This window comes from Tiliqua scincoides, chromosome 3, assembly GCF_035046505.1.
Source record: "Tiliqua scincoides isolate rTilSci1 chromosome 3, rTilSci1.hap2, whole genome shotgun sequence".
Taxonomy (NCBI): domain Eukaryota; kingdom Metazoa; phylum Chordata; class Lepidosauria; order Squamata; family Scincidae; genus Tiliqua; species Tiliqua scincoides.
Window position 1 is genome coordinate 226,576,748 of NC_089823.1, and position 13,685 is coordinate 226,590,432.

The 13,685-nt window shown below is 48.2% G+C and overlaps 1 protein-coding gene and 1 pseudogene across 1 annotated transcript; both read right to left on the bottom strand.

The window, feature by feature from the left end:
- Nucleotides 1-868: 868 nt before the first annotated feature.
- On the bottom strand, nt 869-9,880 carry GHSR (growth hormone secretagogue receptor). Its single transcript, XM_066622042.1, has 2 exons — nt 9,154-9,880; nt 869-1,176 (listed from the first exon to the last, which is right to left on the bottom strand). The coding sequence occupies exons 1-2, from the start codon at nt 9,878-9,880 to the stop codon at nt 869-871; spliced, it is 1,035 nt and encodes a 344-aa protein (XP_066478139.1).
- Nucleotides 6,828-6,947, bottom strand: LOC136647247 (5S ribosomal RNA; annotated as a pseudogene).
- Nucleotides 9,881-13,685: the final 3,805 nt, after the last annotated feature.

Sequence of the window (13,685 nt, forward strand, 5' to 3'; positions counted from 1 at the left end):
AGGAGCATAGCACATCCACATCCAACAGCACAGAGATTCATCGTCCCTAGTTTGTCACAGGCTCCTGCTGTTGCTCACGTGAGTCATGTGCTCCGCCCCACCCTCACTCCTCAAATCTACCTCCTAGGCCCACTGGACTTGCTCCTCACAAGTCCTGCTGCCTTGGGAAGTGCACGCAATGGCTCCCCAAAACAATGCAGCATGTTGGGCACACTGACTGCATGGAAACTTAACGCCACACTAACAGTTTGTTCCATAGACATGCGGATGTAAAAGGTCTCCCTTTCTTTGCATCAAAGGTCTGCCACCCACACAAGGTCTTCATATAGGGAAATAAAAATGCTGGGGTCACTCTTTTTTTTAACCATGCCGTTTGGTTGCCCTTCCTTGGCTTTCCGTAGCATCACACATTTGCTGAACATCTGCAGAACCTTCTTAGCTTAAGCACAGTATACCAACCTGATGTTCAGAAAGGGATGTCCTTTCTAGTGACTGATGAATCACAAGTGTCCCCCCCCCCCTTCCTTTGGGCTTGTTAGTAGTCAAGGCTAGCCATGTAGATTTGTATTTTCTTTTCCTAAATGTTATGAATGGCAAAAGTAGCTCCTTTCCCAAGGTCTTTAGGTTTCGAAATACAGGTGCCCAAAAGTGACAAAAAGGAGGTTAAATCATTGCTGTTGATGGTTGTTGTACACAGATCTTCTTCCATTACATCCTGATTGCTCTTCACGTCCCCATTTCCATAACCGACTGCGTTGTCTATTTAGCTGATTCCAATCATAAGGAGAAAGGATGCAGCATTCTTTCACCAGAATACCTTTGCCCTTTTATTATGGCTTTTGGTGATGGATACGTCCAAAATATATTGTCATGTTGCCATGATGCTGGACTCTGTCCAAGCACGGGAACCCCCTCCCTTCATCACCGAGAGCCTTTTCTTCCTGGACGGCTTGATTCCAAAGAGCCTGTAAGCGGCCTTCCGGTATTTCTTGGACATGATGTTGTATAGGATTGGGTTGATGGCTGCACTTAGGTAAAAGAGGACAAATGAGGCCAAGTTACAGTATTGGCTAATGACAGCTATTTCCAAGGATCCAGCCTCAAAGGATTTGGAAAACAGATAGCGTCCAATGTGGAAAGGCAGCCAGCAGAGTACAAAAGCCAAAACCACCACCGCTAGAAAAAGAGAATAAAAAAAGAAGAGTATATTAGGAAATTGGAATCAACATGCTGTAATGGAAGATCAGAAGATCATTAGGTGGATGATGTGGTGTTGACAGCGATTCCCTGTTTTGACAGCTGTTTGACAGCTCTGGGAAGGGAAGGGCTGGCTCCACAGCTGTAATCAATCAAGGCCAATGGAGACCTGGATGGACACCTGAGCTTCATTTGACCTTGATGAGACTTTGAATGGACATGGACTCATGGACTGAAGAGATGGCTCAGCTGAGCCTAACTTGGACTTAACAAGGTAGCTCACAGCTGAGCTGAGTTTGGACTTAACAAGGGGCTGCAGGATAAAAGGCAGCTTCAGAAGGAGCAAAGGGCTGGCCAAGCAGGATGCTGACCCAGCCGGAAGCCGGACGCTGACCAAGAGGGCTACCTGACCCAGACCTACAGGAAGAGTGGACTGCCAGGACCCTGCTGGAGGAGACACACTGCTGGAGAGGAGAAACTCTACTGCAGAAGACTGGACTGTGTTTTGGAGACCAGATTGGACTGGAGGCTTCAGATGTTACCCCTGGAGTTAAGTGGAGTTTTGGGGAGGGAAAGCCTCTGGACAAGAGGACTTGCAGGGAGTGTCTGTGTTTGTAGCAATAAATTCTTGTTATTTGCTATAGATAAGGAATTCTGTGTTCATTCCATTGCACACTGCAGCTGTTGTTCCTGGAAAAGGAGGGTGTTAATTAGCCAAAAAGAGGGCATTAGAAGGGAGTTGGGATATTTGGCAGAACACATGCCATTGTGCTTATTTGACTCCTTTAATCCTGTTGGACTTCTAAAGATAAAAACATAAGAGCAGCCCCACTGGATCAGGCCAAAGGTCCATCTAGACCAGCTTCGTGTATCTCACAGAGCCCACCAAATGCCCCAGGGAGCACACCAGATAACAAGAGACCTGCAAGGCTTCCTGGGAATTGTAGTTAAGAACATAAGAACAGCCCCACTGGATCAGGCCATAGGCCCATCTAGTCCAGCTTCCTGTATCTCACAGCAGCCCCACCAAATGCCCCAGGGAGCACACAAGAGAAGACCTGCAAGGCCTGCTGGGAATTGTAGTTTAAGAACATAAGAACAGCCCCACTAGATCAGGCCATAGGCCCATCTAGTCCAGCTTCCTGTATCTCACAGCAGCCCACCATATGTCTCAGGGCACACTGAGTGCCTGGATCCTGTTAGCACTCCCTTGCATCTGGCATTCTGAGGTAGCCTACTCCTAAAGCCCAGAGGTTGCATGCAATCATCATGGTTTCTAATCCGTGATGAACTTTTCCTCCATAAACAGGTCCAATCCCCTTCTGAAAGCATCCAGGCCAGATGCCATCACCACATCCTGTGGCAAGGAGTTCCACAGATTAATTATGCACTGGCTAAAAAAAAACAACATTCTGTCATAACTCTCCCAACAGTTTTAGTGGATGTCACCGGGTTCTGGTGTGTGTGAGAGGGAAAAGAACATTATTCATCCCATGCATACTTTTATACATCTCAATCATGTCCCCCCTCAGTCACTTTTTTTTTTTTTTAGATTGAAGAGCCCCAAATGCTGTAGCCTTTCCTCATACAGGAAGTGCCCAGATGGTTGGCAACCTTCAGTCTCGAAAGACTATGGTAGAAGCCTACAGCACCTGGTATTCCTAGGCGGTCTCCCATCCAAGTACTAACCAGGCCTGACCCTGCTTAGCTTCCAAGATCAGATGAGATCAGGCATGTGCAGTACATGGAATTGGCCTTCCTCACAGCTGCTGTACAATAGGTTGACACTTCCATGAGCTGTCCACCTGCCCTCTAAGATCTCTCTCTTGTTCCATGACAGAGAGCTCAGAACACAACAGCATATATGTGAAATTTTGATTTCACTTTACACTTACCTATATGGAAGTGCATCTGCTATTTTGCTTAGAGAGTTTTTTTGGATCTCCTCCCAATCCCTTCTGGACTTCACCACCTGGAAAAGTCTAGTGTTATCCACAAACCTGGCCACCTCACTGCTTATCCTCAACTCCAGTTCACTGATGAACAAATTCAAACACGCCAGTCCCAAGACTGATCCTTGGGGTATGCCACTTTTCAACTGTCTCCATTGTGCAAATTGTCCATTTACACCCACTCTGTTTGAACTAGTTCCTACTTCATAAGAGGACCTGCCCTCTTATTCCCTGACTACAGAGATTTCTCAAGAGCCTTTTGTAAGGGACTTTGTCAAACGCTTTCTGAAGGTGCATGTGTGAACTCATTAACCTCAGCACAGTTCCAATCCAATCAATATCTGCTGTTTCCCAAAGAGAGAATTTCCAGCGTCAGACAAACAGAAACCCAAAATGGCCTTCTTTTAGGGCTGAGTTTTGCAGTCTCCTGGTTAATGCATATTTTCTGCAGTACAAGTGATCACAAAAAGAACAGGGCATCGTGACATTTTGCATGACATATACAATAAAAGCACTGTGAACTGGATCTCTTTGGTACATATGTCTGCAAGCATTACCAGAAAAGTGGGTATGATAAATAGACACTGCTTTATTTAGATCTTCGGATTGGAATACTGAGCATAAGTTAAAGAACCCTGCAACGCTGATATCCCTGAACCTTTGATGCCAAGATGTGGGTTCTGTAACTGAAACGCCAATCATATTTGTTTCCAAAAAGCAGCCATGGGGGATGTGGAACATGACTGTGGCAATGGGGGGAATGTCTAATCCCTTTCTCCTACACAATGACCAAGATCCAAATTGCCACCTCTCATCCCCAAAGCTATCTGTAGCTATGGAGGAGAAAACTAATAGCAGGGATGTGCCAGAGTCACAGCACCGAGTCTCAAGCTGAGTCCTGAGCCTGTGCTCCCCCCTTGACTTGAGTCACCCACGAGTCATAACAGGCAGCTGTTGCGACTTGTCCAGAGCTGTTTTTTGAGTCATTTTGACTTGAGTTTAGGTCTTTTTGAGAAACAAGTCAAGTCACGGAGGAGGCAGAAAAAAAGCAAGCAAGCACACACAAAAGTGAGTCTTGACTCGAGTCTATTTGAGGCCTTTTCACTTTAAGGGTAAAACCTCCCAGTCCTGAGTCAGTGCCCAAGTTTTTGACCCACATGACTCAGGTTCATATAAGTTGTGAAAAACATATTTTTCGCAACTCAAGTTCGAGTCTTGGCCCATCCCTGCCTATAGCCTATTAGTTTTGAGGGTCATTACCTGATTTTGTTAGTCACTCTGGGTTGCCATTGCTATACCTGGAGACTTTTTTCCCCAACATGACACAGGCCACAGTCCTACTGAGGCCCTGCACTGCTGGAATTAGCATTTATGCCAGTTCCATTATGGAAGTCGCAATTAGAGACATGCCATTTTGCACAGCCAGGCCAAGCAGTTAGCGGCCACGGCCAGGTGCCAGTGATCTCTCAACCAGGTCTGGCACAGGTAAGTCAGGGGGTGGGCAAAAGGGGCGCAATGGGGTTCAGGAGGGAGGAATGGGGTGTATACCAGGGCAGGCAAGGGTGTGGTACCAGCAGCAGTAGTGCCACTGATATACCATCCCCCTTGCCTGGCTCAGTATGCCTTCCAGGTCCACTATGACGTGTGCCAGTAAAATAGCTGGTTTCATCATTTCATTCAGCAGGCCAAATAGCATTCATGGTGCCTGCTGAGGGTTGGAAGTGATGTCATCGTGATGTCATTAAGCAGGTGATGACCAGAAATAACCAATTTTTCTCACTTAGGAAATCATTAGCTGCAAATTACAGAAGAGAAAATATGCAAATCTTTATCATATTTTCAAGATATGAGGGAGCCCAATTATCATGTGGGCCACCCTTTCAGCAGTGCCACTTCTGCTGAGGCATCACTTTGCAGTTGAGCTGACGGAGGTGCTGGGAGAGCCCAATTATCAAGGGTGGGGCAGATAAAGAAGTATGGGCTGGATACCACCCACATGCCTTATGTTTGACACCCCTGTTCTAGCCCATCTGGGTGTGGAGATGTAAATGTCCCAGACATTTCCCAGAAAGTGTGCATAGAACTGTAGCCCCAGCAATGAGTGGAAAGGCACTGGATTAACTGACAAGCACTGGGCATTTATTTTTAATTTTAAAGTTGCTAATGTTAAATATAATTAACAGCCCAAACTTAACCATTTTCCTAGGGCCGATGCAGCCATACCAACAGGGCACATGCAGAATCCTGTGGTTGTGGAGTCCGTCACAGTGTCCTCCTCAAGGTAAAGGAGCAAAAGAAGCTAAGGGAAAATTGGATAGGGCTATTAATCACTTTAGACATTTTCAGATACATTTATAGTTCCGTCTGCCCTGCACTGTTTCACATCCATCCCGTAAGCCCTGTGTCAAGCGCATTTATGCTCCCATGCTCACAAAATAACTTGTGCCTCCTCAGAAACCAGTGGATGGAGTATTTCAGATTTCCTGTATATTTAGGAACAGACTTGATTTCAATTGCAAGAGGGGGCTGGGCTTCAATGGTTATGTTGAAGTGGACATCTGCAAATTTATAGCACAATCCTATGAATACTAGCACATCCCACTAGCACATCCCACTGAGTTTAATGGGGCTTAATCCTAAAGTGCCCTAGAGCAGGCAGGCAGCCTGCGCTGCATCCAAGCAGAGATGGGGCAGGCTGCGGCTCAGCCTGGGTCAAGGGAACTTAAATCCCCTTACCCCAATAATGCCGCAGCAACCCCAATGGGGCTACTTGGATCTGCACCACCTAAAGAGGTGGCAAGCAGCCTAGTACTGCCCAGGATGGGGACAGGGGTTAGAATTTGGTGCATGTTGCCACCACTGATCTCGCTCCTTCCTGGGCCCGATCTGTCCCTTGTTCCAACCTTCCCCATCCGAAAACACCCCCTCCCCACCCCTGGAACACCCTCCTGCTACCCGTGCTGCCTGGTACAAACTCACCTTGTCGGGCCAGCACAGGGTCTGGCTCTTCTGAGCCCTGCAGGCCATTGCACTGGCCCAGCTGACCGCCAAGGTGGTGCCAACATGGCTTATTGCACATTTGCTACACTCTGGAGCCAGCACTGGGAACCCGGGCCAGTTCTTCATCATTTGGACTGTGCCCGTACTCATTTTCTGCTTCTGTTTTGCATATTTTTTGTCTGCCTAAAGTTACTGATGAATGAATTAATGTTCATTTCTGTTAAGGTTTCGTATTTTTTGAAATTCTTTTTAATTTTTAAACTTTTTTTCCTCTTTCGGTCCCTCTTTCAGCCTGCATTTGATGCTGTTGCCTCCGCTCTGTTTCCATATCGCAAGCCGCTGCAAGTCGGCAGCGTGGATCACCTGACTGGCTCGTGGACTCATCTGATGGGAGCATGTTCTCATCTGTGCTCTGGAGAGCCTTTTACACGGCTTATCTCTGCATTGCTGGACCTTTTGGCCTCTGTAAACAAGGCTTTGTAAAAAACAAACCAAAAAAACCCCACATTGGTTTCCGCTTCTTTGCCTTTTATTCATAATACATACCTACTAACTGAATTGGTAATACAGATGACTGCTTAGTGGTTTCAGACTGTTCTGTTCTCTAATGTTTCCACATCTTTTGCTTTCATTCTGCTTGTTGGTTGGCAACCTTCAGTCTCGAAAGACTATGGTATAAGCCTACAGCACCCGGTATTCCCAGGCGGTCTCCCATCCAAGTACTAACCAGGCCTGACCTTGCTTAGCTTCTGAGATCAGACGAGATCGGGCATGTGCAGGGTAACAGTTGCTGCATTCTGCTTATCCCCTTGTGAAAGAAGAGTGAAAAATATGGACAACTTTTTTGTATCTGGCAAAATGGATTTGGACCCACAGAACCTAATGCCACAATAGATTTCTATTAGCCAGGCAGTGCAATCCTAACTAGCGCTGGAACAGGCAGGCCGACGGGCCTGCACTGTATCCGGCGCAAGTTTTGTGGCTTGGCCTGAGCCAATGGGAAATAATCCCCCCTTACCCCAGGTAGAGCCACAGTGGCCCCAATGGGTCTACTCAGATCTGCACCCCCTGAAGAGGTGGCGCAAATCCAAGCAGTCCAGAACTGCTCCAGGCTGCCTGGAAACGGGGATAGGATCTGCAATAAGTGCCGAATCCTGGGTCTGCTCCCCACTTCCCTACTGCTTGCACCCGGGACTGCCCACCACACACCCAGAAATGCCTTCTCCCTGCCTCCTCCCCGCCCTCCCCACACCCCTAGACCCCCACGTCAGCCTGGAAAGGCTGGTGCAAACTTACCAGGCTCATGGCCTGCATCAGCATGGGGAGGCCAGCGTGCATCCTCGCGCCACCATTTCCAGCTCTTTGTGCCGCTCCACCTCCTTCTTTGCTTTGCTTTCTGGTCTAATGAAGAGTTCTGGAAACCTGACAGCTTTGTGGCTTGTTGTGACTTTAGTGTCATTTTGATTGGCCCTAATAAAGGTAGTGCCAGGCTGCGGCTTGGGGATTTTTTGCTAATTGATCAACTATGAGAATTATGTCATTTGTAAGTGATAACTAGAAAGTAAACACAAAAAAAAAAACCCTTCCCTGGCTCCCTGAGGCCAGTTTTACTTTCTCTACAAAGGGTTCAAAGAATCTGAGAAGTATCAGGTGTGATTGTAATGATAATACTCTTATATCTATGGACGGCATTCTAAATTGATTGCCCAAGGTGAAATAGAATTCAGCCCGAAGCAAGAGCATTTATCCCATTTGTATAAGGTACCAACTTCCTTTTTCTTTTTTTAAAGAATAGCCTTCACTGCAAAACAAGTCTGGGACTATTTTATATATGATAGGAGTCTCTTTCCCATGCAAATACATCAGCATGACATATTAACAGAGAAATTAACTCTGAGTTAATTCTGATCAGAGTTCCATCTGCTGGTCCTGCCTCCAGTCTCCAGGCACGCATGACACCAAGCCTACACTTGAGTGTATATAGGCTCTCGTGTATACAAAGTCCAGCCCCACATTTAGCAAATTATAGGAATTTTTTATGCAATTTTCTATGCATTTTTTAAATATGTGTAAGCAATGCATAGGCTGTATACTTGAATGCATGGAGGTTAGGAGCACAGCCAGTGACCCTGATCAGCCCCTCCCCCCGCCTTCGTTTGTACCCAATCACAATGGCATAGTGAGGGTAGGGCAAAGGGTACATTACCCTGGGGACCACACTTGGGGGGGTATCAAAAGACCTCCTGAATGTGACAGGAAGTGCCTTCCAGTTGCATCCAGGAAGTCTCTTGATACCCCCCCCCAAATGTGGTGCCCAGGGTATTGTACTCCTTTGCCCTACCCTCACTACGCCACTGATTGGGTACAAATGAAGACAGGGAGCGGGCTGATCAGGGTCACTGGCTGTGTTCCTGATCAGCCCCCTTCCTGTCTTCATTTGTACTCAATCACAATGGCATAGCGAGGGCAGGGCAAGGGGGTGCATTACCCTGTCGACCACACTTAGAAGGATATCAAGAGACCTCCTGGATGTGATAGAAATTGCCTTCCCGTTGCATCCAGGAGGTGTTCTGAGGTTCAGGGAGCCAGTACTTGGCTCCCCAGGCCTCAGAAGGTCTCTGAAACTGCCAAAAACCAGAAGTGCCTTTCTCAGACAGGGGTATGTATGGGGGTATTAAAAAATATTTTGCTCCTGGGTGCCAGATGCCCTAGTTATGCCCTAGCTGGGTAACAGAATATGTCTTAGCCCCTGACTCAAATGAAATTCTGAACGATATAAACTAGGCAGTGTCACAGTTTTCCCTGTACACCAACGGTTAATGATGGTTTCAGACTGTGCAAGCCATTTTGATGACATGGAATTCTTCATCTGAAAGAAGTGCTTTGCATAACTCTGAACCTTCTACACCAGGTATGCCCTGTTCACTAGGAGTCATCACCATCCACTTCTTGGATTTGCAAGAGACAAGCAGACCCAGAATGGAGTAAAACAAGACGTCCTTACCTAACATTTTCACAGTCTGCCTGTTGTACTTGTCCCTGACTGAAGTCTTTGGTCCTATGTCCTTTCGCTGCCTTCTCCAGAGTTTCCTCACGATGAGGCTGTAGAGGACAGTCAGGCAAAAGACCGGTAGGAAAAAAAAGACACTGGAGGTCCACACCATAATGGTCAGGAGCCCAGACTGGACGGCGTACTCAGTGGTCCTGCACTCGTTTGTGTCCAAAGGGTTTGTCCCATTCTCATGCTCGACCCCGACCAAGACGAAGATGGGCCCGGCACTGACAAAAGACACCATCCAGAGCACCAAGATGACCAGCCTGACCTTGGCTTTGGTGATCACCACCTTGGCCCTGAGTGGAAAGCAGACCGCAAAATACCTCTCCACGCTCAGGGCAGTGATGTTGAGGATTGTGGCGTATGTGCAGCTCTCACTGACAAACTGGAAGAGCTTGCAGAGAAGGTCCCCAAAATTCCAGGGCCGGTACTGCCAGAGGCGGAAGAGATCCAGGGGCATGCAGAGAAAGATCAACAGGTCCGAGAAAGCCATGCTGGAAAGGTAGAAGTTGGTGGTGGTCCTCATGTACTGGAACTTGGAGACCACCAGCATTGTCATCATGTTCCCGAGAATCCCAACCACAAAGAGGAGGATACACGTGACGGTGACCGTGGTGAGAAGCGGCACAGGGAAGAGGTGCAGGTCATCAGGCCATGTGTCATTTTCGACCTCCATGTCAGACTTGGGCTGCGGGCTGCTCTTGTTGTACATCCTTAGGAGGGAAAGGCCCTTCTGGGCATCCACTGAGTTCCAAGGAGCCAAAGGGACCTCATCAGCTGCTGGTCACGTCTGGGTTGGAGAAGGCCATGGCAGTGGTACGACATGGGCATAAACATCCAGGAGGCACTGAAGGAAAGCAAGCCAACAAGAACTCAAGCTAGGTGAGCCAAGTATTGAGGAGACCAGATGCCACAAGAAATCAGTTCCAAACTGAATGCCTTTCATGGGGGGGGGAGGGGGGGTCACAAGTACCATTGGTAAATCTGTCCAGAATAACTATCTATTTCTGCATTCACAGTGAGTAATAAGCATAGGGCTTGTTCAGACATGCTTGATTTAGCTACACTTGGTGTTGGCTGTTGAACATGAAAACTCTGTAAGGGGCTGTGACGGTTCTGTCTGTGGCAATCCATTAGAGTGAATCAAGGGTTGAACAACATGTGCGAACCTGGTCAGAGGATTAAAGATTTGGAAGAACTCTCCACCTTCACCTCACAGCTTCAAAGGCTGCTTGTTCATAAAATAACATCCCCCCCCCCTCTCTCTCTCTCTGTGCAGACCAGAGTGATGCTGGAAGCAGGACAAAGGAACTTGCTTGCGATGACTCAGGCACTTAACCCACGCTGCAGGGAAGCCACCACCACCAAAATTGTGTGGGATCATGCTCGAATGTTGGGCTAGGACTAGGGAGACCCAGGTTCAAATCCTTCCTCACTGGGCACCCTTGGCTCAGTCATTTGCTATCTCAGCGTGACCTCCCTGACCAGGTTGGAGTAAGGAATAAACCCAGGCATGCCACCCTCTGCTCCTTGAAAAAAGGGTAGGACCGAAAAATACCATTCATAAATAACATAGAAAGAAAGTATGCTTTGTTCACCACCAGGCACTCAAGTCGCACACAACACACAACTTCCCTTCTGCTTTTCACATTCTCTAAAAGTTGTTTAGAATTCCCCTGACAGTTAATGTTAACTAAAAATAATGGGGGAATCCATCATCTTTTAAAATGCTTTAGCCGCTCTTTTCTCCAACCCCAGTCAGAAGCATCACAAATTATTATTGCTTTGCCTTGGTACTCTCAACAGTCAGTGCAATTGGGGAGCCTGTGGGGGGGGGGAGCCTTTTGGAACAGGTCTGAAACCCAGATTCAAATCCCCACTCAGCCATGAAGTGACTTCAGGTCACTCGTGGTCTGTCAGCACAGCCTACCTTGCAGGATCGTTGTGATGACAAAATGGGGGGGGGACTGGGCATAGAGCTGGTAGGGACTGCTCTGAGCCCCTTGGAAAAAGGGTGGGTTGGACACATTGCACATTAAAATGATGCCCACTAGACTCCAATACCGCCCCTAAGGCTGTGTACCAGTGAATTAAATAGGACCGCTGGGTAGATGGAGAGGAGAGGAGTGCTGGAAAGCTTCATTGAAAGACTGGGGGAATCGACTCCAATAATTCTAGGGAACAATACTTCTAAGTCTGGCCCTTCAAGGAGCAAATAGATGCCCAGTCCTCCTTGCCCCTTCAGCCAGCAAGCCCCTTTCTCCTGAATAGCCAGCCCAGAGTCCATCCATCTCTCTCTGTTTCTATCTGAGCATCAACTTTCTTTATGTGCGCTTCTGGCCCCTCCACCTGAGCACTGAGCATCATCACTCACAGCCAGGGTAGAGAGAGTGGAGGGTGCCTTCTGGGGGCTGACTGAACAGCCAGGGTGACCAGACGCCATAGCCACAAAAGAGGACCAGGCACCCCAAAATGTAGGACATCCAAGAAAAATGTAGGACATGACCAAATAAAAGCTAAAAACACTTGCATATGGATTTCGCGTGGTTAATTCAAACACTATATTACTTAGTATTAAATTTGAAACTATATTACATATAATTTATTAAATATGAAAATATGAAATATTATTTATGAAAATAAATAAATTTATTACATATGAATGAAAAGAAGGCTCTGTGCTGCCTACTGGGGAAAGGAGGGCATTGAAGTTCTTTTCCAGGACAGGAGGCTAAAAAAGAGGACACCTGTTCACCCTGCATGCCGCTGGCCTTCGAGCAGCTTGAGAGCCAAGCCCCAGAACCGACTCTCAAGATACGCAGCAACCCTCACCTGTTGTAAAGGAGAAAGACTTCCACCGAGCATGTGCAGAGTGCTTTGCCCGTCCTGCCCAAATCGAGAAGGGGCTGCCTCTGAGCATGTGCAGAGCGCCTTTCCCTGCCTAACGAGCCCCACACCAGAAATGGCGCCCTTTCTCGGAGCTGGCTTGCAGGTGCAGCTTACCGGGAGCGCGGAGACGCGGCCGCCGTCCAGCCCGCGGTGCAGTCCGAGCCGGGAACGGGACCCGCAATGGGACGGCCGCTCAGGCTCTCCGAGGGTCTGCGGCAGCGGCCGGCGCGCTCCGCTACTGGGCGAGCGGCTGGGATAAGGGAGCCGCCGCAGGAGCACCGCTCCGCCCCCCAATGTGTGTGTGAGAGCGAGAGAGTGGGGAGGGGGACCCCCATCACCTCCCGCTCTGCGATGGAGGGATCAGGCGCCCTCCCTAAGCCTGCAAGCCTAGCCACCCTTTCCTGGGAGCAAGCCCCATGGACTATAGTGGGAGTGACTTCTGAGTAGACAGGCGTAGGATTGGACTCTGAGGCTGCAAGCCTAGCCACACTTTCCTGGGAGGAAGCCCCATGGACTATAGTGGGACTGACTTCTGAGTAGACAGGCGTAGGCGTGGACTCTGAGTCTGGCTGGTGTGAACGCTGGTGGAGCAGGGCTGATCGCGTGTAGGAGAGGGGGCTTGCCTCTCCGAGCGCCTGTGAAAGAGAGGCGCGGGGATCAGGCTGTTTGTGTTTGTAAGAAGCAGGTCCCAGAGAATGAGCTCATTCATTCATTCATTCATTCATTTCCTACTCTGCCCTTCTCCCTCTAAGGCAGCTATTTTCAATCTTTTTCACCTCATGGCACACTGACAAGGTAATAAAACTGTCAAGACACACCATCAGTTTTTGGACAATTGACAAGGCACACCATACTGTTGGTGGGGGGGGCTCACACCCCCCAATGGCCCTACTAATGACCCTCCCCCAAACTCCTTTGGCACACCTGCAGACCACCCACGGCACACCAGTGTGCCAGGCACAGTGGTTGAAAATGGCTGCTCTAAGGATGAACGTGGAGAGCAAATCTTCTTAACAAAATGCAAACTCAGTACCCGCCTAAGAAGTTGGATTAGCCCCAAAGGTCCATCTAAAGGTTCCCAACCTTTAGAAGCCCACAGACCACTGAGGCAAAAATTGAAATCATTGTGACCGTATGCAACCACCCCTCCCCCCCGCACACAAAAAATGTAATTAAATTTCTGATAATGAGAGAAGATTTATTAGAGGTTTATTATTTATAGAGAAGATGTGTGGGTTGCAGCTTTTGATGCTGGCTGTGGCTGTGGGTGGTCCGTTCTCTGTCCTCTCCTGTGGTGCGTGGGCAAGTGTATCCCAAGCGAGTGCTTCCCCACTGATGACCAGAAAATGGGCTGCCCATAGCTGTAGCTGGTACTTCAGTGCTGGCTGTGGGCTGCCCATTCTATGCACTCTCTGGTGGGCCATGGGTAGGGTGACCAGATGTCCTCTTTTTTCAGAAAATGTCTTCTTTTTTAGCTTTGAGTCCTGGAAAGGAACTTAAATGTCCTTCTTTTCCATGTGAGTGGACCCCTGCAGGCAAGGCTTAGCCTTCTTGTAATTAATAAATTATATGTAGTATAGTTTTAAATTTAA